The sequence below is a fragment of the Rissa tridactyla genome, chromosome 1 (genome assembly GCF_028500815.1).
Source record: "Rissa tridactyla isolate bRisTri1 chromosome 1, bRisTri1.patW.cur.20221130, whole genome shotgun sequence".
In the NCBI taxonomy this organism is placed as follows: Eukaryota; Metazoa; Chordata; class Aves; order Charadriiformes; family Laridae; genus Rissa; species Rissa tridactyla.
In genome coordinates this window covers 73,292,514-73,317,501 of record NC_071466.1, presented here as the reverse complement: position 1 = coordinate 73,317,501, position 24,988 = coordinate 73,292,514, and the positions used below count along the sequence as shown (strand labels likewise).

The window sequence follows — 24,988 nt, the reverse complement described above, 5'->3', positions numbered from 1 at the left end:
AAAACACTCAGGCCAGTGAGTGTCCAGGCGTAACCACTTTGGCCAAAGAGCAGAATAAAAGTTAGCTCAAGTCTTAACAGCTGTCAGGAGTCAGAAGACATACAAGCGTTCATACAGATGAAATTTAACACATCAGGGAAGCAATCAGTTCATTTTCAATGCCAGGAAAATTCTGTATAAATACATTCGACCTGAAACAACTTGAGAAAATTAATTGCTTTCATATTAAATGAGTCAAATTACTTCAACAAGAAAAATACAGGTATCTGCAGCAATAATTGTAAGTGACAGTGTTTGAGTACTTACTCATTTTGAATGGCACTCGACTCAGATCTCTGACAGGAGTTAAGTGCTGCTAAGTATGGCTAAGGGAAGCAAAGCTTTGGGTTAAAGTCCTTGCTCCTCACTCAGCCATAGGCGCGTAAGTTGGAGAGTCCAGAGACCTGAGCTCCCAGTTATTTACACAGCTTCCTAAGTGGGCTGGGTTTTGTGTATGGTCCTAAAGTCAGGCAGGTAATGATCGGTATCACCAACACAGGGTTGGTGGGTCGTATGATACTGAAATGGATTAATGTAGTCTGGCGGTTTCTTGTCTGGGTGGTGGGTTTAGAGTGAGTGGTGTTTGAAGAAACTTGTTTGGGCAGTAAATATTGTCCCTGTATCAGTTGTCCCTGTAGCCAGCTCTTGGTGAGACGAACATTTATTTTAACACATTCTCTTCACATATACTAATGGAGATTGATTTAGGATGTGGGTATTTGCCCGAAATCTGAGATGTATGGTATACATGTTACCCTATATCCTTAACTCTAGTAATCAGTGTAAGGTATCCATTACCACAGACTGTGATAATCCTTCTACAGATACAAAATTATGATTTATGTATAACTATGGTCAAAGAAAATTAAAGCTACGAATTAAATAATTCGGATTTAGGAGGCATGGATGAATGAGTGTCAGCATTATAATCTAGCTATTAAAATCAGATCTGTTCAGCTGGGGATGCTAATTGTCAGCCACTCCAGTATTTGCCTGGGACACCACCTGGAAATTTTTGGTAGGGCACGAGCTAAGAAGCCAGGAACCAATCATTCTGGATAAATCCTTGATGAAAGCTCAACCATGGGTATTGATCGAGCTATCCCACCGTTTGCCTAAGCAGAACAGCATACTACTTCCCCGTCCAACTGGGAAACACCTATTAAATTAAGCCAAGTGAAAATTCCAAATTGAAGGCCTTTTCAAATGCCTTGAAGTGTACTAACTATAATGAACTTTCAGCCCACTATAGTCCGTTGCCACAGTACTGTACGTTTCCATACAGCACAACCTGGTAGGTGCAAATTACTTCATTTCAGAGGATTTTCCACTTCTCTGGCTGAACGTAGCAGACATAAAATCACATTTAGCGAAGAGATTAGCCAAGAAACTATCCAAAAGAATGCAAACATTGAGATTCCTGGTCTAGTTCCCTAGCTTCCCCATTCCATTTTGACGTTCTTGGTTAGTTTCTTGTCTTTGAACTCCTACCCTATGGGGCATGCTTTTACTGATCCCCTTTTACTGATTTACTTGCTGGCCTACTCATCTTCAAGACCATGGCTTTATAGCTGTAACGTATAGCAATCCAACTACAAACAAAAGCATAAAATTAACTGTTCTGTACTTATTTGACATTCTGACAACCAGATCAACACCAATACTAGATGTCAATTTTACAAAAGTGTGACGTGTGCTGGTAAAGCGTGGTTTGAGCCTTGAGTGCTGAGTGGAGCCTTGCTGTAAGAGACGGACTGTAAATTCCCTGACAAGGGGCAGAAGGCCCTCCAAGCCTTCAATGGAATGCCTCAAACACTCGCAAGGAAATAAATAATGCAGGCCTGGCCTTCAAAGAACTGATAAAGGTAACACTTCTGGTGCCTGAAAGTGTGGGAGAACTGCCTTGTGAAGCCACTCACGTGGTGAGCTTCCTAGTTCTCAGTTCTCAAGGCCATTGTGTCCGATAAGTGCATTGCTTTTTTTCCATATCCCCCCCCCCGCCCCCTCCGGTTTTGGCTGGCTCAACGCTGGAACTGGGATTGGTGAACCCTTCATCTTTATCTTTTCCCCTCTATCTTTTCTTTTCTCTATCCCTTGGTTTCTCTTTTCTCTTAGAATTGTTAAGTAGCAATTAGAGTAATTAATGGTTATAGTTGTTAAGTAATGACCTTAAGTACTGCTTGTCATATGTTGTTGTATATCCGTTGTTAACTAGCACGATGTATACCCCACCACTTGCCATAATTTGTCATACACCTAACCAATTATCATGGACTTGTTAAGACCTATACTAATCATTTTGGGAAACTAATAAATGTTTGTGTACGGACCTTGAGGTTTATCTCACCTTAGTCTGCGCTGTTGGGGATTTACGAATCTGAGTCACTTGCCCGCCTCTTTCCTGAGAGTGGGATGTAACACTTGCCCATGTGAAAACAAAAACGAGATGATCTCTCACTGTTTGGACCACCCATCTGTGGTGGAAGGGTAAATGAATGTTGACTAAAACCACATTAAACACACCCTTGTATTCAGCATAAATAGGCACTGTCATATTTAATAGAAGATGAGTACTGGGAGATGTCTGCAGGCCTTATGGCAGGTTTGCCTAATAAATACCCTCCAATTTCTGCAGCTTTTCTCATCATTCCAAGCGGGTCGTGTGTTAGGTATACAAAGCCCTCAGAGCAGGATAAGGCTTTATACCAAGCGCTGCCGAGCTGCAGAGGGCGAGAGGCATGCGGGAGCAGCAGCAGCCAGTTGGGATGCACTTGGGAACTGCACGATGGCAACGTTTTGCCAACTCTGTCCTCGCTGCCTGCGATAACCCGCTGATTTCGTTGCAGAGATCATTTACAAAAAGGAGGCAGCCCTTCACCCTTATGCCTGTTGAAGCCAAATTTTCTTATTATTCTTCATTTATTGATCACAGCATGTTTTATTCTAAAATTATGGGTGCCATAATATTGCTGTTGCTAAATATATGCCAAGCCTCCTGGCTCACCATAAAAAATCCTCTTGTTTCTCATTGACCCCCCACCAAAGCTTCATTTTCAAATCGGTTGTGAATCACTGTGGGCACTGAAACTCTTAACCTATTTCTCTCTCTGCACGCAGGAAGCCCAGGACCTTAAAGCAGGAATTTCATTTGTGCAGTAAAAGTATGGCTCATTAATGCGGCTTGGTGTTAATATATCCATTGGCGGAGCTGCACCTTAGCTAACACCTATGAAATGAAATGTACAGTAGCAAAGAAAGTTCTGATATAAGGAAGGCGAATGGGTTCATAATACGACACACTCATCTATTTGAAATTTTACTTTTAAACACTTTTCCCCATTCTTCCCTCATACTGCATAGTCATTGATAAAATACTATTTTCAGTTTGGTAATAAGCTGTACTGATTTTTTTAATGGGAATTGTATGACTTCATTTTTACCTCATCTTTAAGTATAAGCCTCACTTGAAGCAAATCAGTAACTCCACAGGCTTCATGGGACCAATACAAAGGCAACATTTGCTGAAGGAAAGCACAGAGTACATTTAAGGTACTCTCTGGGGATGGGTGAAATATAGCACCAGATCCTTTACTGTGCATGAGAAGGAGGAAGGATAGGTTCAGGTAGCATCCAGTATTTTACGTCAGGGAGAGAGAGATTTTACCCACCCAAAATGATCACACACCTCTTTCCCTGCGCTATTGAAAAAAAATCCCACTCCTAAACTCAGACATATTTAAATACTTTGAAAAGGATGATTATTTGACAGGCTGTGTGGGACAGAAGTGGGAGTTTAGGTAGATAATGAGTAGCCTGAGAAAGAAAGCAGCAAACTCCGTCTTTCTTAGCAGACAGGGAAAGCCAGAGAACCACCTCCCATTACAGTGAATAATCACTAGCAACTTGGTAACCAATTAATAGTATCCTACTTGAAAATGTAGCAAATAATGAGGATTTAAAAGGATCAGTATCACATATGCTGCTATTCAAAAAGATAGTAACAAACACTGAATCTAGAATGGCTCTGTGAGATCCCGTGTTTCTGCAGCATGGGAGCCATTTGGGTGCAAAATCCGCAACAAGCGTGGCAACAGAAACACTGTTGGTGAATAGCAATTTTCAGTTTGGTTAAAGTACAGTGTCAAAAGACAGAAAGAAGATAGTTAATATGAAAATGTGAAATCCTTCAGAGCGTCTCCAGAACAATCTTCTACCATTTTACTGTCTACCTTTGATGGGCCCAGCTCACACTAGCGGGGCTCTGCTTTCACATTTCTGTGACCACGTTGGCTTAAATGAAATGACATCAAATGGGAACCTGCTTCTTGCTGCCATCAAAAATAAAATGGCATCCTCCTTTTCTGAGAAAATTTAACAAACACTTTCACTCCAGGATTGTGCAGGCTTGGACAGAAAGCAGGGACACCGTGGAAAAGGGGTATGGGCTTCCTGGAACCCTGCATCTCCTTGTTACTGAAAACCTGGGAGGATTTGCTACGAAAAAACATCATCACAAAACTCACTGCAATCTGCTTTAGCTCCCACAAAGGGTAAAATTTCTACAGTCAGAGGGAATAATCTCTTTGAATACTGTCCTGCCTTGAAACTCCCATTTCCAGCCAAGACAAGTGAGCGGCTGGCAGCTGAGTGCCTGCTATAGCAACGTCTGACCTCTCCTGACAGCTCCCCGCTCAGATTATTGCACCCAAAGGGCTGTGATGAGGCAAAGACAGCTACCTCTCCCAGGGGGTAAGAACAAAGGGTGAACTAATGGTGCTGGGGTCACTCAGCTGCTCCTGCGCCTCTTTACGTACTCAGGACACACAGCTGTGGAGCTGACGAAGTCACATGAAGTCTGGCTCCCCTTTTCTTCTCTGTGAGAAAGCAGGTGCGTCTCCTCTCTGACTGCTCTGAGATGCTGAGATGCTCCCACCAGGAACAGTCCTGCCATCGTCCTTTTAGTGTGCAGCACAGCCATTGAGGGAGCCGTGCCATTGGGCTGCTGTGCCAATAATAACCTTCTGCAGCTTTTTATGTCTTATATCCCACATGGAGCCATTGCCTCCCAAACATCTCTACTACTTATGTGAGAAGTTGGGCAACTGGGTATGTACTTGCTTCAGCAGGCCCAAAGTCCATAAAAAAGAGGTTCGGAGGACTCTGACTTTCTCCATTTCCGATCTGATCAGAAAGAATCGCCCTTAGAACTAGCCCAGAGAAAACCGGGAAGCATTTTCCACAGTTGAACACAATGATTAAACCAGGAGGAACAGAGGATTGCCTTTCTGTTATGAGCAGATGTATGCCTACACCCATACCTACTATGAAATGAAGTAAGAGGTGGATGGCTTTCCTTATTTCACACGAAGGTAAATATAACAAGATGGGTCCGGACTTCTTTGATATGAAAGTTCACATCCTTTCTAATTAGAAGGCAAACTTTATTAACCAACCTGCCTCAAGGAGAAATATTTTCCGGAGATGCAGTAAGCCCTGCTGCAAAACTGAGTATTCTGTTTAAGAGGCAAATCGCGGCGGCTCCGTCGCTTCTGCTCGGCGCAGCCTCCGCTCCCCTTCCCTCCCTTCTGCCCTGATGCCACCCCGTCTAGAAAAACAGCTTTGACGGAGCTTTCCAAATGGGTTGCCGAACGCAGGACCCCGGGGAGCCGAACGCTGGCTCTGCCGCCGGCGGAGAGGGGGGGTTTCGTGGTCACGGTGGGCCGGGCAGGGCCGGGGCGGCGGCGGCGGGGAGCCGTGTGCGGAGCCGACGGGGGACGCGGCGGGAGGGATGTGCGGGTCCGGCGGCGGGGGGCGGCGGGATCGGGAGGGGTCCGCGGGTCGCGGGGGTGCGGCGAGAGCGGCAGCGATTCGTGGGTCCGGCGGCCGGGGACGGCGGGGGGCGGCGGGAGCGATGCGCGGGTCGAGGGGCGGCGGGAGCGGGAGGGGTGCGCGGGTCCGCCCCGGCGCCCATTGGCTGGGCGGCGGCGGCCCGGGCTCGGTGCGGACCCATAAAGGTGGCCGGTCCGTCTGCTCGCCCGCTCACCGCCCCGCCATGCCCCCGCCGCCGCCCGCCCTGCCCTGGCTGCTGGCCGCCTGCTGCCTCTGCGCCCTCCCGCGGGGCTCAGGTACGTCCCGCCCCCAGCACGGGGAGGGAGGGGAGGGGAGGGACAGACACGCTCACAAGCGGACCCCCAAACCTTGAAAAGGGTCGCCTCCCCTCGAGGGGCGCCGTCGGGGCTGGGCTCCGCGGCGCCCCGCAGCATCTCGGCACAGCCGTGTCGTTCCCCCCCCCCCCCCCCCCGCGTGTCCCCGCAGGGTTCCCCCAGCCTTTCTCGCGCTACAGGGACGGCGTGGACCTACCCAAAAGCCAGGTATGTCCCCTTTGCCTTCCCCGTCGGAAAGCGGGGCGCGGTGGAGGTGTGGGGCAGAGCCCCGGGGCTGACCGAGGGAGGTGGGAAACGAGACAGGAAAATGAGGCAGGAAATTGGTAACCGGCTGGAAATCTCCTGTGGAATCCCTGGGGTGGGCGGTAAAGGGGGTAGGGGAGCTGAAGCCCTTCGCTGCGCCGGGGAGGTGGATGGGGCAGGTACGGGCAGGGATGAGATCCGGAGTAGGATACCGGGGTCAGCAAACGCCAGGCAGGCTAGTAACCGGCCAGTCCTGGCTCCCTGGGCTCAAATTGACGTCCCAAATTGTGAAAGCCCCGCTGTTAATGTCTGATCTTTACTTTTCAAAGCAACTGGCGCTGTGCTTCAGTCAGTGGATGGAACTGTCTAATCAACCCCAGGTAAATTGGCTTTGGTAATCTGTTTGATCTGCTGGGACTCTCTGTCAGACACACTCATTGCCCCGTGTAACCCTCAGCATCGGTGGCTGCAGGTGGCAGAGCCTCCTCTGGAGAGCCAGCGGCTCTGGAGAGCAGAGCAAGTTTGCTGGTGTATGCTCTCCTCCCTGCAGAGCTAACCCGGGCCTAGATGAAGGAAAAAATGTAATTTTCTTCCTATCACAGCAGGAGCCAGCACTGAAGCAACAAGTGCTGGTCGGTGCTGTCGGAGTCCCAGACAGGATCCTGGCTGGTCCCGGCTCTGCGGTGGTGGGTGGATGGTGCTCAAGGGGAGCGGGGAGCGAGGGGGAGGTTTCACCACTCGCTTCTGCTGTGGTGTCTGGCCAGGAGCTTGCAAACACTTTAGACTACTGAGTAACTTTGAAAGACGAGCCCCACTGCGTTTTATACTGAGCCCAAGGGTCATTTTCATTTTCAAAGAGGGGAGAAAATCTTTGTAGGATCAGAAATTATCTGTAATTTTTCAGCATTTTGTGCTGATTTTTTTTTTCCTTTTGGAAATCTTTCAGTTTTGTAAAGCAAGACTGATGGAAAATAGTTCCCAGAGCCAGTCGTTCAGGTGTCTTCTGTTTTACTTCCTTTGGAGCTGTAGTTATTTCTTGTCTAATGTGATTGCATACATCGGCAAACCCTTGTCTTGTGGCAGTGAGTATGGAAAAATGTATTTCAGTATGTTAAAGATTATAGTACTGACTGAAATGCATATAGATGAAATTGAGTGTAGATTAAATATGCCAAAACCCAGACCCATTTGTAGAACACTTAGCAAACGTATTTTAAATAGAAGAGGCTGATTTAGGTCTCTATAGCAAAGGAGTATATTGTAGCCATTAGTAGTGTTGTGTGTGTTCTCCTCATACAAATTACTAGTCTCTCAGCTCATAGTAGCTTCAGTGAGTCTTGCCCTGCTCTCAGTGGTTTTAGTGGAACTGTGTTCAACTTGTGCTGGGATCAGAATCAAGCCTGTTCTCTGTCAAACCACGTACACCACATCCTCCCAGTGAATATATTAAAGCTCTATTTGGTTTTGCAGATCTCCAGCACTGTTTTGGATCTTTGTTATTCCATATTCAACAGTATGCATACAAATGAGGTAAGGTGTAATTGCTTCTTTTACTTCAAAGCGTCCCCTCCCTCCTTAAACTTAAAAAACAACCCCTCCAAAACTAACTTCTTGACATTTCTCTCCAAACAATAATGTATAATCTAGTATCATCATGGTTTAGGAGATGTAGGAGAGTATATAATTTTTTTTTTCTCCTTAGTAGTTTGCATGTAATTCTTAACTCCATTAAATTATATATCAAACTGCTGTGTTTTCCCCAATTCAGAGCTCAAGAACCAAAACATCCGCTTACAGATGCGGTCAGTATTTTAACCTGACCTTCGCCTTTGAATAATAGAGGGTTAAATATGCTAAAAATATATGCAACTTCGGATCAAAAGCACACTGGATGCTTCATGCTGAACATGGAGGCGTATGACTTGCTTTGCTGATTTTAATACTTTACTTGAGCTTGTTTTTTGGATTTCTGAGTCAGATCCAAAAGATTCAGTTGAGGCGTTATTGAGTATAGCTCTTCCTCATTGGTGCAGTCATTGGACCTAACTCAATGTCAGTTCTGCATTATATCACTTTTTTATTATCACCAGTTTATTAAGAGCCCTTCCAATAAAATTCACTCAGCCTTTGGGTATGTTAAAAAGGCGAATTTACTTGTGAGTTTGAGTCCTTTGGTTTTTGAAATCATGAGTAGAGCCTTCAAGACAATAATAGAAAAGTATTTTGACGCGTATTTCAATATCTCTTCTTGCCAGTGTCTTTAGCTTATTATAATTCCAAGCATGCTTTCCTAAAGCAGCCATGAAGCTCTACAGTACAGAAGTTGATTGTATAAAAAATTCTAGCATTTCAGTCTTAAATGTCTAATAAATGTTTTGAGTTCAGTATTGATTCCTATACTTTGGCAGCTTAGCTAGTGAGGGGACATCCAAAAATCATCAAGTCCTTTGAATGGAGCCCTATTCCTGGTTACTATTTTAGGTACTAACTTTGCAACAAAACTCTCCCTCTGTTATGCATCCTCAAAATTGGTATCTGGATCTTATACAATATCCTTTCAAGAGACATGACTGATTAAGTGGTAGATCAAATCTAAATGTGAGGTATGGAAGAAAAGAGCAATGCAAAAAGTACAGATTTCTCCCCAGCTGGTCACATCTCTTATAACATGAAGTTGTGCTTTCTCAGCCCTGAGGAATCTTGAGAAGACGCTGCAAACACAAGTCTATATGTATTACACCCAATAAAACAGTTAGGAAATCCTACTGATTTCAGCTGGACTTCCAACTTTCTGTGTGACCCTGTATTTGTGTGGATTTCTAAAAACATTTTGATTCAATCACATTTATAGATTATGTAGAGAAGGTAGATGGTGTTTCAAGAGAAGCAGCGGTGCCTCAGCACTATAAAAGGCAAAGTCAGTGGCAATTTTAGCATTAATGGGACTTGAACTCCATCTGGGGAACTTAAAATCTTTTGGGAGAGCTAACAGACTAGTTTCGATGTCTGGTCTTTGGGTAAATCTTGCAAGTGGCACTTTCAAAGGAATCAAAAAGGACTAGATATCTAAACCCAGCAACACCACAATCACCTCCATAGGAGTTTGAAATTTCCATCCTAAAGTCAAGCCAACACACTGTTTGGAAGCTCTGTTTTTACCATGTTTCTTCCACATAGTAAACTTTAATCTGTTGTGAATTAGCTAGGATATTTGAAACTGCAGGGTAAGTCATGGGTCAGTCTCTCTTTGATCGGTATGCAATCATCATCTGGGAACAAAGCCAGCGTTCACGGTATCTCTTTGTTGTAGCCTCCACCTTTGCATCCTTTAAAGCACCTTGATCAAGCAAGCGCTTTTTTCTTCCATAGTATTTCATAGCCCTGTAAGTTGAGGTCAGTTGCTCTATAAATCATTGCCTCGAGGCTTGAACCAAGAAAAGTTTAACAAGACGAAATCCTCATCTTGTACCCTGAATCTTGATTCCCTCTTCCTTGCTTGTGTGTTTTGTCATTTTACATCCCTCCTCTCCAGTTTCCCATCTGCATGCTTTTCCTGTGTTCTCCTTCCTTGTCTTCACATCCTCGCTCATTCAATGTGCTGGTTTTTCCAAGCCCGCCCCAGGTAGCTAAACCCGTTCACTGATGTAAGGGGGGGCTGTGGCGCACAGAGGGATCAGGCAGCCCTGCCACCGGCAGGAGGGCTCCCAAAACCAGATGTACAGAGGTTAGACTCCAAGCTCAGTCTGCTGCCGGGAAGTCACAGGGAGGTTTCTATTCCTTGATGTAAGGCTGAGTAGAAAAATGAGCAATTTCCTGAAGCATAAGGGGTGCAGGGGAAAGAAAAACCAGCTTAAAACCAGCTGTCGTGCCTGGGTTAAAACCAAGGGCAGTCTGAAAGGTGGAGAGCAGCCACGTTTTAACAAGGTAAGAGCTATCGGTACAATTCAAGCCTGAGGAATGGAGCTGCTGAAGCTCTGCTTTACCTCCCAGAGCATGGCTGTGCTTTGCCGTACTGTGAGGGAAGCATGTAGAACGATGGTAACAAATAGGGTAATGCCGGTTAAGGCAAGATTTAAAATCAGTCTTTCAAAAGATTCGTTTGCTGCTGCTTTTGTGTCTGTGATGCATAATGTTTTCTCCCTTCTCAATGGGGTGGAGGGGGAGTATTATCGGTGATGGAGGATTACTGTAACAAACCAAAGAAACGACAGCATCTTGATTAACTTACACTGTCCGCTTGCAGGAATCACAGATTGCTGCTGCAAAGTTTACAAAGAAGGTACGTAAATGCGAGGGCATCGAGTAGCGATGGACGGGGAACTATGGCCCTTTCCCTATATCTTTTGCTGCCTTTTTTTTTTTTTAAACCGAGCTTGTTTTTTTTCAGTGGTTGGGAAGTGAACTGTGCTGACCCTGCTTCTGCAAAGCAATCCACCATGTGCAAAGCTTTTATACATCTTTTTTTTCTAAAGCCTGTGAATCTTTAATTATGGTAATTTAGTATATTTACACTAGACAGAATGGATAGTTCTTGACAATGCCCTTTGGGTATTAATTTTTAATCAGCATTCCAGATGAATGGGCAGTGGGGACTATCAACATCTTGTTTGCATGCTGCTGAAAAAGGCACTGAATTATTGATATTCTGATGGAATGACACCGAAACTTCTCAACAGATCTATGGAACTGAGTTTGAAGTATTTTGTTACTGTTTGTGGTTTCTTTTTTGTTTTTTTCACAGGATAGTCATGGGGCTCTGGGACGGCCTTTTTTCCTTTTCAGGGTATCTGAATTTTACTTTTTAAAGATTCTGAAATTACAGACAATGCTATATATCCATAGACAAGCAGCTGTTTCCCTTCACAAATTCTTGCTGCACTGGTTTTGAGTAGAGGCCAAATATCGCTTGCTTGAAAGCTTAGGGACCCATTTGTTTAAAAACCTCTGGTTCAACTAAATGATTACAAGATAATGAGATCTGGGGTAGTAAAGGATTAAACACTTTTTTTATTTGAAGAGGCGACTCTGCAAATGTTTTTATCTTGAGCCAAATCATCCAAAACCAAAAATAGTACGTGGCTTGTATCTCTGAGGCTGCTGAGATGCACCGATACTAAATTCACCAGATAAAACGTGCATGAGCTGAATGTCCACTTGGTCTGAAAGGTCTGGCCGGTTAAGGGATGGCACACTCCATAACAGGGTGAAAAGCCAAAGCAAAATTATGGACATCATCATCACTTCTCTCATGTTTTTCACCCATTGGCTTGCTGAACTTTGGCATGGTCTAATGCAGAACATGCTGGTTTAGACACACTCTGTGATTAACACCAAACTAGTTTTTAGGAATATCTTCAACAGGTTAAAAAAAAGTTATGAAGTAGGTTGTAGCAGGTAACCAAAGTCCCAGTTCAGCTGTCATTTACATTTTAGCTTACTTCAGGTGTGTCCAACCAGGTACTTTCAGTGCTGGTATTTGTTCTTTCTTAGGCATCTCCAAAGTACCCCAATGAACTGGGACCAAGACCCTTAGTATTTAAAGAATTAAAATCAGATTGTTTAGCTGTTTGGACAGCGACTGGATGAATATTTCTCAGATTCAAAGGCAAAACCCACCCTGCATGGATCCCCTGGTATTTGACATGTTGTCCCTTTAAAGGAAATTTTATTGTAGCCTTCTTATGTGCTCTCTCTGCATGACGGAAGATGTATTTTGGTGTGCTTTATATGGAATCTAATATTTCTGCACAAACATCTAATTACTGTATTTTTCAGCCTCGAAACGGAAGAACTATTGAAGGCAGTGGTAAGTAGACAGCCAAAAGTGACAAGAATTTGTTCTATTTTTTTCAATATTAATGATCCTCATGACAGAAGGAATTACTGAGAAGTGTTACAAACCTAGTACCCACGTGGATGTTTCATATGGTCACTAGGAGCTGTCTGGGCAGAAATGTATTTTTTTTCATGCTTGGATACTTACACTGTATGCCCTTGAAAAAAGGATTGTTTCCTTCTCTCTTTAAGGTTGAGTAAGGAGGAGCTTTCATCCTCTGCAAAATGATAGAAATGGTACAAAAATTATAAAGTTTAAAAACAGAGGGTGTAAATTGTACTTGGAACACAAAAACTAGACTTCTCTCTTCTCCAAGTGACCTTCAGTCACCTAATCCTACAGGAGAGCCCACTATCACAGATCTCTGCATGCAGGTGGAAGTCACCCTCACATCAGAATTAGGACCTGTTTTGGGGTAAACATTAACTAGAAAGAGCAGAGTTGGAGATCTAAGGAAGGAAGAGAGTGAGATCGAATAATATCACCTAGCACTCACGTGTCCATCTCTGAAAGTGTCTATTAAAGCTCTTAGTGAACTTTCATGGGAATTGGACAATGTATATGTGTCCCCTCTGTCAGTCTCTCTTCTTCTGGTCTTTTACCCCACAATAACAGATCGACATTTTCTGCTTGCAACATAAGAATTACTCCCAGCTGTTGACTGTTGGGGTTTTTTTTGGGACGGAAGTAGGATAGGAAAGAAAAACTACAAAGAAAATGCAAACAAAGAATACTTTTGCTGTATATTCAGGATTAAACCATTTCAGAAAGAAAGGAACCAAAGACTTGGGAGAGTGTTGTAGAGCAGCATCGTTACTTGCTTGCTCTGGTCTTAGGCACTGCCCTGGGTGTCTTTTGCTTCTCATGGATCAAAGGAAGACAAGGAGCTAGATGGATCTCTGGTTGATCCAGAGCAGCTGTTCTTGTGTTGTTAGGTACACATGTGTGCAGGAAACGTTTCATAGCTATGAAACCTGTAGGGACAGGTAGTGCTGCCCAGGTCTGTTTGGAAAAACTGGAAGCCTAAGCTGACAGCCACTGGGAAAAGCCAAACAGAGAGTCCCTATTGTTTTTGGGCAAAATGGTTCAAAAACAATTAGAGTGAACTTGCTTCACAGTACTCTGTGTGAAGTACTCTGCTATTAGCAGAGTTGCTATCCTATCCAACAGATCTCATTAAATGGCTAGTGTAGAAGCCACTGCTCTATAATGATACCCTAGCATTATACATAGCAGTAAATTCTATCCACAGCCAGCCCATCTGCAAGATGCACGCCGTGCCTCCATACCATAAAAGACGGACAGTGGAATGAGTTAGGATATGGTGGAAAGAGAACTGTGTGAGGAGAGAGGATTCGTGTTTGAGTACAAATAACAGAGCTGGGCACTTATCCAAACTTCCAAACTCTCCTCCATCTTAATCTTCCGGTGCTAGAATTTGAAGCTACTTCATTTCTAACTTTGAGGAGGACCAAACATACATAACTGAATGCCAAGTCATATTCAGACCAACCATCTCAACATAAAATGTGATATTGTGTTAATTTGTTTCAGAATACCATGGAATATGAAGTTCGTGGGTCAATTTACCAGCTTGATGACTTGGTTTATGCAAAGAAAAGAGACTTCCCGTTGCACTGGTCATCTGTTATGTGACTCAGTTGTCTGGAATTTGCTGTTCCATGTAATAAACTTGCAATGATTAATTCTTCTTTGTGTCCTTTTTTTATTGAAGCAGGTACTAGCTTTCATTGGGTTGTAGTGTAGCATTGCCTGTTTCCAACTGCAATCAAAGGAAATCAATCATCTGAATATAATTTTCAAACCCAACAGTGCGTTTTATAACATCTTCTTTAATAGGGTCATGAATGATAAGCTTGCCCTTTTGACTAGATTCATATATTTCCCCAGCATTTCAGAATATGCATCCGAAACAGCATGATAAGATGTCTCACGGACATTTTAATTATATAATTCTTATTTTGAATAACTAAGGGGTCGAGTATGATAACTGATGAATCCAAAGCACTTTGAAAGAAGTGAAACAAGTGCTGTGGTTACACACAGGCACTATTTGATCGGATGATGTATTTTTTCAGCATTGCCTTACTGGCTATCACAAAGCACAAACGAGTCACTTCTGAGAGACGTTCTGAACATCTGCCCTTTTTACTGAAGTCATACGTTTAAACCTGTGATGCAGCCCATTGTGCTTGCACCGTATGGAGTGGGGCAATGTGTTTTGGTAGGTGGAGACATTTATGGGCAGAAAACTGTAAGTACTAAGCAGTTATTTCCTTAGGAAGAAAAGATCATAGTAAAAGCCAGGCTCTGGGGATACACACCAGCTTGGGATTCCTCAACACAGTGTCCCCACAGCCTTGGCTTCCTCAAGCCCTTCCTTGGCTACTCCATCCTAGTACCATGGCATGGTACCATCTCAGTTATGCTGTTACAGCCACACGTGAACTGGATTTAGGAACTCTTCTATCTTTAAAATCAAACCCTGAGAAACCTGTAGGGTTTGGTTTTGGGGCTTTTTTAGGAATTTTTGACTGGATTGGGGCTATACTAACTGAAGTTTGGCTGGTAGATAGAGGGAAATGGTGAGTTATTTGGCAATTGTTAGACCACATCTAGGGCAGACCACCCAGTTTTGGGTCCCACAATACAGGAAAGACATGGACAAGCTGAAGGGAACTCATGAAGGGATTCCAAGGTAGTGGGGGACTGGAACACTTACCCCATGAGGAGATGCAGGGGCAACTGGGCTGGTTCAGCCTGGAGGAGGGTTCAGCCTCTCTGGAGGAAACAGTTAAGCCAAATGCAAGTAGTGGGGACGCACTGTGAAAATACAAATAAATACAAGATAATGATACAAAAGCACAGCAATGGCACTTCTGGCCTGTTTCATCTCAGAGACCGAAGCTGAACAGTATCAAGTTTTGCTCAGTTCTGCATAAACATTTGTACTGGTTTTCACTGGGACAGAGTTAATTTTCTTCATAGTGGCTAGTATGGTGCTGTCTTTTGGATCTGTGACCAAAACACTGTGGATAACACAGGGATGTTTTAGCTATTGCTGAGCAGTGCTTGCACAGCCTTGAGGCCTTTTCTGTTTGCCACCCCACCAGCGAGCAGGCTGGGGGTGCACAAGGAGCTGGGAGGGGACACAGCCGGGACAGCTGACTCCAACTGACCAAAGGGATATTCCATACCGTATGACGTTGTGCTTAGTAATAGAAGCGGGGGGAAGAAGGAGAAAGGGGGGACATTCGGAGTGGTGACGTTTGTCTTCCCAAATCACCATTAAGCGTGATGGAGCCCTGCTTTCCCGGGGCTGAACACCTGCCTGCTGATAGGAAGCAGTGAATTTTTCCCTTGTTCTGCTTTGCTTTACCTATTAGTCTGTCTTTATCTCAACGCATGAGTTTTCTCACTTTTACCCTTCCGATTCTCTCCCCCATCCCACTGAGGGGAGTGAGGAGCGGCTGCATGGGGCTGAGCTGCCGGTTGGGTTTAACCCACAGCAATACTATTCCATACTCGTGCTGCGCTCTCATGATCAGCAGTGGCTTCCTCCACCCACAGCATGTTTCAAGAGTAACATCCATTTGGTCCTTGAAACTGGTTAAATAAGACTGATAAATAGGTGGTAATTTGCAGGTGAGGAACTGGCTTAGGTTCCTCAGCCATATTTCTGTAGTAACTGTGGCTCCTCTGTAAAATGGACAGGAGAGCTCTTGTTCACTGCTCAGTGGAAACCTCTGCTCCCTGGAGCAACACAAATGTCACCTGTGCAACAGGAGAGATTAATAATATTGAAATGTAAAGGTCATCCCTGGCCTGAAACTCTTTCTGAGTATCCTATTGCAAAACCCACAGCAGAAATTGAGGAGTGCAGACACAGGTGACAAAAACAATTAGAAGCCCAGAAAAATTTCTGCAAGAAAAAGAAGTGAAAGCTCCGTTCTCGTTGCCAGCCAGAGAAGAGAGAAATAGTGACATGATGAGGTATACAAAGTATTGAGTGTGTTTAGAAGAGTAAATCTGATACTTATTCATCCTCTTATAATAAAAAGGAGCAAGGAGGGAGACTCAATTACACTGAGAGGCCATACATTTAAGTGGCAAAGGGGATTTTTTTTCCTAACAACCAACTCCTGAAACCAGTTGCCGTAGCTTAGGGCAAGCGGTTAGAGACAAAGGCAGGAGCGTTCAGGAGCGCACACCTTCGTGCTGCCTACCTTGCCTCGCAATTCACTTTAGGCTGGCCCAGGACCCCCTGCCTTAAAAGCCTGGGCTGCTGGAGCTGGGCTCGGCCAGGCATTGCTCAGCAGAGCGCACAGCGAGGGACCTGGAAATGTGCCCCCCAACCTCACGACGTGCCGCTCACCGAAAAGCCAGAGCACGAAGCACGAGAGGAAAAACCTCTTGGCGCTTTACTTCACTTTCTCCGGTCCCTTCGTGCTCGGGTGCCTCGGGCAGCCTCACTCCCCTCTCGGCTCCCACAGGGAAGAGCACACTTACTAAATCTCCAGGCGACGGCAAGCTGGGAGGGACGGCAAGTGCTGGAGGACAGAGTCGGCATTCAGCATGGTCTTGGCAAAGATACGTCTGGAAAAAATACGTAGGGCTCGCTGAGGATGAAAGGAAGGTATCGCACGTGCTGAAGAATAACCAGTTGCAGCTTTGCAGCAAAGGGGATGGGTAACCGTAGACAGTCAAATAGCACAGTGTTGGGGAGAACACAAAAATATGATGTGGAATGAATAAGAAGCTGCAGAGACTCTGGCGTGGGAGGTGTCGCGCTACTGATTGTAGGGAAGACTTCACATACAGAGTAGCACTGGAGAAGAAAGAGGAGGACCAACAGTAGAGGGCCCAGCAGAGAGGAAAGGCAGAGGTTAAGGAAAGTTGGGACCCTGAATGAAGTGAGGTTGCTTTGCAAGAAGGAAAGTTTGAAGAGGGGAATGATAAATTGCTTCATTTTAAGCTTACCACTCCTGGCAGTATCCACCATGCCCATGGATGGATACTGCCGGGAGAGGTAAGATTAAAATGAAGAAGGATTCACATTAAATCTGACAATCAGGAGAATGAAGCACTGACTGGTTGGCAAAGTTACCTTTTCTTCGTCATAAAAATTCTCTGACACCTCACTTGGACTCTAAGTTACAAAAGTCCCAGCTCTGAAATAACTGCAAGCAGCATTTTCTCTCGTTAGTGTTACACCATGGTGCAATGTTTACTCCTAATTATGTTTCATTTAATGAAAGATTAGTACCATTGTTTTGCTGAATATCTAGCATACTTCAGATAGAAGTTGCTCTGGCTGTTTCTGGAGAAGTGGAAGATTCAGTCTTAGAGAGCCCAGCACTTATACTTTCCATACTTTTACCTTTTGATCACACTTGTCACACTAACAGCTGTGACAAGTGGCACTTGACTCCCAGAGCTGTACGTGCCCGGAGCTGCAGGGCAGCCCTGGGAAGGATATCGTCTTTGCTTCTGGAACACTTGTGTAAAATGAGAGAAAACATGCCAGCACGGAAAAGGAAACATATGCGTCACTGAAAAAACGGAAAAGCCCATTTGTGACCTGCAAACTCAGACTGCACACAAACCGGAGTTCTTTGAAGATGTGACAAGAGGATTGAGATGACTGACCATGAGGACTGACAAATGGCCAGTGAGATAGCTGCCATGTAGGCATGACATGAAATACCATCTAGGAACTAAAACCACATCAGCTGACTGCTTGTCCCATCTTCACAGTTCTCAGCAGGTAATGGGACAGGAGGAGCTGCAGAAATTGCAAATTGACCTGCTGGAGATTTAAAACCATTTGCTTAACACAGCCAGTTGGGCAGATGATAGGCAGCTGCTTGACAGGCTGTCCAAAAGCTGGCAGTGCTCTGTTCCCGCTTTCCTAGTGCACGTGAAGCTGCCGAATGGACTCCAGCTACAAGATAGATATGCTTATTATTCTAAACACAGCAACAAACTGTTGATTTCTTTGCTGGGGTCTTAGAGTTGAGCAGTGACTGCAGGATCTCTACTGGCAGCCAAGACAGATGCTGATGCGGAGACAGCTCTGAAGACTTGTCTTATCTGTTCCAGACAGCTTGCATTGCAATTGCCACCCCTCTACCTTATTAAACACATTAAAAGCATGTGTTTGACCGGCTTAGACTGCACAAACTGTCTTAATCTATACATCTATCACCCTGATTGATTTCCGCACTGAACAACTAGAAGTAGCTGCCCAAGTCTTCTTCTCCAGTCATTTCTGGATCTGCTTTTTCCGCGGTGCAGGAACAAAAATATGACTGATCTCATAGCTGGTTATGATTCACCATCTAAAATTTTGACATTTCTCTGGGGCAAAGAACCTCGTACACCAAATACCATCTATGTATTAGCCTTAAACCTGCTGTGAGATCAATAGAGAAAGTCTGAAGGAGAACATACTGCAAACTTGAATGAAAAAAGTTTTTAATATCTTTACAACCAAAGCCTCTGCACCCAGAGGTTTCTATACAGCATTTCAGGTAATATCTGTTGAATTACTGCATGGGGGGGACACGCATGCACATAAATGCATGCTTCTAGAGTGTAGCTATCTAAACATCAACCAGCAAAAGACCTAAATATGGACTAGAACTTCCAACAAAAACGGCAAGAATGCAGAACACACATGAACCGACCTCAGAGCACAAAGGACCGGCAATCATGCATGACCCATCAGAAAAGTAACAAAATCCAGGAGCCTCGTTCAGCGTAGGACCGGGCTCTTGTTTCCTCTCATGACCCCGGAGTGCAAGGACGTGCTGCAGCCACCCATCCTGCTGGGCGTCTTGGCCTCTCCGGGGACTACACCAGAGACTGCTACATAAATAAACACCAAAAATAGCCTTTGATTATAACTTGGTGGTCTTATACCACATCTTTTCCTTCATTTCCACAGCTGTGTATAGTCTCGTAGAGTTCCACAGACTATGTAGAATCTAAGATAACCCAAAGTCACTGTTTCGTGACTTGCGGTGGAGCCTGCGCTTGACTTCCAAGAGGCCAAGGGTGTTCAGCATTGCAATATTGGGACCGGTCAGCAGAGGGCAACACCAATATGAAATTTGTGATGCTGGAAGCGGCTCTGCCGAGCAGCGACAGATGGTGCCCTGTGCTTGGTCCACTCCTCACTCGGGTAAGGCATGAGTTCAGACTTCGTACTCACCTGGACAAAGCTCGCCGAGGCTGCAATTTGGGATGTTCCCTTTCCTTATGAAATAAGCGAAGGTGACAGGAGATGGCAAGCTTACAAACACACAAATCTCAGCACAGAGTGAACTGCAGGCACTGCGCACAACTGAGACATCCATCAGCAGCATCAGTCCTCGAGGCAGGTGGAAGCAAAAGAGCTTTTCCAGGCATCATTTCATCTCCATGCTTCCATCTGCCCACAGCTTCATTGAATTGTGGAGTACCCTGTACACACATTTTCTAATGCGTGTTATTGGAAACATTCATTTTCCTTGACAGACAATTGCACCATACCACAATTGAGTTAGGAAAGTAACGCTACATCAAGATAAACGGGTTTTGCAGAATTGGTAACAAGAGAGGTGCCAGAGAAGCTGTGTTTTGAAATTTTTCATTGCTTTGCTTAACAACTAAGTCACAAACCAGCCCCGGCTAGAGGTGACCACACCTAAGCTGAAATCTGTAGCATGGGATATGAGAGAACTGGTCATGGGCAAAACTACCATGCAATTAATGTCTTGTTTTACCAAAGTTAATGAGCACTTCTGTGATCAACGGAACCAGCAAAGTTATTTCTATCAATCAGATTTGTGCTTCAAGGAGGATCTCCTATATTGTATTTAATGAAAGATAGTTTTTATTATAATTTCATTAGTATACTTTCATTCTGTGGCCCTTATTTCTGTCAGGGCATACATTGGAGCTCTATCTTTTACAGAGCTACCTATTGCCATGTAACTGGTAGGAATCAACTTGTGGTTTCAGTTCTCTATCATATTTGCCTAGAACTGCTCAGCAGATGCAGAAGTTAATAGATGAGGACAGATGGATTAGCAAGCAAATGGTGTGCTGACACAAATGCTGTTTTCTTAGGAGAAAGGCCAAAAACTGAAGGGAGTAAGGCAGCTGAGTAGGGAGTGCATAAAATGGGGAATTGGATGTCTGAGCTCTAGTTCTGGCTCTCTTGATATGTAATGGTAGCCCTACATTTCACTGAACCACTTAAGGGCATGGTTTCCATACTTACCAAGTGCTTTGTTGAACAGGGTTATGTGGGTACGAAGTGAAGCATGTGCCCTACTGAAATGGCACCTTTCCACCTGACTCAGCTTCCCCCTTTGTGAAACAAGGGCATGGTTACTTAGCCTCAAAGTTTTGCTGTGATACCCCGTTCACTTCTGTTCAGAAATAGCTTCAAAATCCTCAAGAGTTCTATTAATCAACCTGGACAAAACCCCGACCTTCTAATGAAGCCAAATGTTGATGATCTGGATATTTGTCTGAATTTGTTCCCAATTACTATGTCTAGAATAAATAATGGTATTAATTACTGTAATAGACTACTCGTATTTGTTCCCAGAGTTTGCCTTCCAATCAAATGAATTTACCCTGAGATTTAAAATTATCCTCAAATAAAAGCTGTTATCCTATTACTGTAATGCATCGTTATTTATCAGTGTAATTAGCCCTGCTCCAGTAAATATTTAAGTACTCCTCAGTGTATGTTTTGCAAAACCAGGTGCCAAAGCCCAGTTCTGCATTCATCCCATCCAGACCAGTAACACCTCTGATGGAAAAAAAAACTTTTCTCATTGTTCTATCCTTGGGTTTCTGAGTATCTATCATTTCTCTGCTGATGTGTTACAAGGCAGCAGTGAAGTGTCATAACTGTGTTTGTTTCCTCTTCAGCAACAGACGTTTGATCTCTTGGTGGCCCCTGCCAGGGCTGGGATGAAGCTTAATGAGCTGCGTTCACTTTTAACAAGTGCTGTGGAAGGAACAATATGTCTGGAAAATATCAGTGGTCCTGTTGAGTAGGTGATGGGACAGCAGGTATAAATGCACAGCCAGAACGGCTGGAAAGTACCCTGACATTCATCTCACTTGACAACCTTTATACCATAAACGAAAGAACATCACCCAGTAATTCCTGCCATGAAGGGAATTATTCTTTGTTTTGCTTTATTCTATCATGAAATGCTACTTCACACAATAAATTTTATGTTCACTTCCTGCTGATATTTATGCCACTCTTTCCTTCACTGGCTACGTATCTCTTTCTATTTTTACAGCATTTTCATCTCTGTTCTTCTATTTCATAGTTTCTCACCACTTCAGCCCCGGTTCTCCCAACAACAACTTCTCCTTTAGCCCTTCCTCCTCCATTTGCCCTGGCACAGAGTGCCCTGGTACAGACAAAGGAGGCAAAGGGTATGCCCTGAGGAGGAACATGCTGTGAAGCAGGTACCAGAGCAAGTTTCCTTTGAGGGAAACTGTAGATTGTTAATGTAGTGAAAGTAACTTAAAAGCCCCTGGATGTGGAAGTGTCGTTTTGCTTTTTCAAAAATTACAAAAATGACAATTACAAAAATTTATGGCTCCATGAAGGAAGAGATGGATTACAGAGGGTAGAAGGGGGAGTAGACCTCTTCTTAAGTTCTTACTTGCATACTCATTTCTACCATGGACCAGTACTGAATTTGTCATCTGTGTTAAAAGAAGAAACAGGGTTTCACCAGTTTCTGGATCTTTTGCCATGATTTCAGAGGGAGGAAGACTAGGTCTATCCGAAGAGAGAGCAATCTTCAAAAAGAAACAGCTTAGAGACAAGAGGAGTGCCTCTTGTCTCTAAGACAATTCATAAAATTCTTACGAATTTTTCATAAGAATGCTTCAATTGGCAGTATTAAATGGTGGTGAAGCACTCAGTTCTTCACAGGGTTTAATTTAACAGGATTTAGTATTGCTGCCATTGTCTTCTCGTGGAAGACAGCCCTTTATACCCACCAGGAGGCACAAGGGAAGTGCTCAGCCAGAAGCAGGCCATGATCCACATCTCAGAATGGTTTCACGCCAGTGCATCTCCACCAATACAAGCAGATTTAAACCTAAGTCATAGTGAGACTCGGGCTCACGTGATAACATGTAGAAAAAAAGCTCCCAGACTGGTAAGGAAGCACATTGAGGCAAACTTCCCAGGTATACTACTGAATGGGGTCCCAGTGAGCAGGGTACAAGTTGGGTCCCAGGTGTGTTATCTGATGTGTTACAATGACCCTGAAAGGAGAGATCAAAAAGGGAAAATTAAATCTGAAATAAGTACGGATGTTAAAACTTGGGAAGGGAGAAGGACCAGGATGAGTGACAGATGCTTAATGTTTCCCTGACAGATTCATGGGCTATGTTTGTGTGCCCTGACAGCAGTGAGCACCTTCCTTGATGAATTCAGCTAGCCAAGGATGATTTAAGCCTCATCAAGCAACTGCATGATGTTTGAATGAAAAGAGAAGCTCACAAAAAGAGCTGTTTCCCAGTTCAAGCAGCAATCTTCACTGTCTTCTGGGCTTGTCTGAAAGACTCAGCTGTATCTCAGTTTCAAAAGAAAAAGTCAGCCAAGTGCTGTGACAGCTTGACACAGCCCCTCACTGTTTGCTCCTTTGTGTCATTAATTCCAGCTTAACCAGTGCCCTGGATTCAGCGCATGCTACAAGGACAAAGAGCCAAGTTTCTCCTCTTGAAGATGAAGAACAGCTATTTTCAGGTTACTAACTTGAAATTCTCTGATGTTCTGCACTATGCAAGGTAGGCCTGTTGACTCTGCCTTTTATTGCTACATGGCATGATATCTAGAAGTGTACTCATGGGCTGAGATCACAACAGGACTAGAAATTGGGAAAAAAAGGAAAAAAGAAATGTCAGCGTCCCTGTCAATTTACGTAACCGCTGAGTAAAAGAGTCAGGCTCCTCCTTCTGTTGCTGCACTGCCTCTGCATGGTACCTTGGCTTACCATGGGACCTTAGAATCATAGAATCGTCTCGGTTGGGAGGGACCTTTAAGATCATTGAGTTCAACCATCAACCTAACACTGACAAAACCACCACTAAACCGTCCCTAAGCACCACATCTACACATCTTTCAAATACCTCCAGGGATGGTGACTCAACCACTTCCCTGGGCAGCCTGTTCCAATGCTTAATAACCCTTTCAGTGTAAAAATTTTTCCTAATTTCCAGTCTAAACCTCCCCTGAAACAACTTGAGGCCGTTTCCTCTTGTCCTATCACATGTTACTTGGGAGACTGACCCCCACCTGGCTACAGCCTCCTTTCAGGTAGTTGCAGAGAGCGATAAGGTCTCCCCTCAGCCTCCTTTTCTCCAGGCTGAACAACCCCAGCTCCCTCAGCCGCTCCTCATGAGACTTGTGCTCCAGACCCCTCACCAGCTTCCAAAGGCAATGCTTTGGCAACTGCCTTAGTGGGAGTTCAGAGCCCTAGATTCAATACATGGTGCAAAGCAAGGTGCAGGGATAAGAGAGCTCCAGAGCAGGCTGTCAGCAACAGAGCTTGCTAATGCCTTGAGCTAGCAGCAGCAAGTCTGAAAGAAAGTATAGTGGCCAAACTGAGTCTTAGGCAGCTTCATGAAAACCTCCTGGACCACGGGGCATGTATAGGAAGACACCTAAATTGCACGAAGAGAAGTAAGCCCAGACCAGGCGATGTTTGAGAACACGTGTGCGCCTTCCTCGGTTTGGCATTAGAGAGCTTGCACTCTGCCAAAGGGTGCAGCTAGCAAGTTTATGCAGTCAATGCTCTTCCTGGGTCTGCCACTTTGACAAACGCATTTAAAATCAGCCTAGTGACCGTGTCCCCCATTCCCTGCTTTCAAGGGAGATCAGAGCACGGAGATAACGCAGGGTCAGCTTGCACGTTTTGCTGGTTCCTAAGCTACACATTTCTAAGAGCATGACTGACTCCTCTCCCCAGCTGCCGAGTTACTGCAGGCGTAATAAACGTTAAAATGGTTACTAGCTGAGTTTAAGCGAACTTGTCCTTTTTTTGGGTAGAACAATTAAGAAACCCCACCGTGATACTGCTGGCAAAAATACTCTCACAGATGCTACGCACAGCACTGCAAAGAAAGCTGCATGGGCAGTTGGAGCAAGCTGGAAAGAGTACACTTTTTATTGCAATACTGGAAACGGTTGTGCCATTCTCTCCCACGCACTCTTTTCACATAACCCCTTGTCTGGGAGCCTAATGAGCTGCTCGTATAAACAAAGCAACCATTTCCAGTAGTTCTAACACTCAACACCCTCAAAACAGTCAACAAACATTTAGCTAGTTAATAAGCAATTTGCCCCCTGAAGTTAAGGAAGCACATAAGTTGTGACAGCAAGGTGAGCTGAGGAAGAGAGACTGGGAAAGAAGTGGAGCCGGCAGCAGTGGTGGAAACAGGAGCAGAGTCTGACCCAGCTGCTAGGACAGCCTTCACAAATCTCATGCTTCATATATTATCAAGGTATTTATTTGGGGTAGAGTAATGCACGACCCGGTAATGAACAGGGCTGAGGATGCACAAGAAGACTGAATATATGTTTTATTATGTATTTAAACCAACAATGGATTTTTTTATTAAAAGATTGAAAGTACCCCATTGAAGCACG

General features: G+C 44.4%; 1 protein-coding gene across 1 annotated transcript; it reads left to right on the top strand.

Moving 5' to 3' along the window:
• Window positions 1-6,091: 6,091 nt before the first annotated feature.
• Window positions 6,092-12,684, top strand: NMS (neuromedin S). The gene is given in 9 exon segments (XM_054190466.1): window positions 6,092-6,164; window positions 6,355-6,410; window positions 6,776-6,826; window positions 7,917-7,976; window positions 10,690-10,725; window positions 11,188-11,229; window positions 12,222-12,252; window positions 12,547-12,577; window positions 12,579-12,684. Coding segments are annotated over 9 exon segments (486 nt in total).
• Window positions 12,685-24,988: the final 12,304 nt, after the last annotated feature.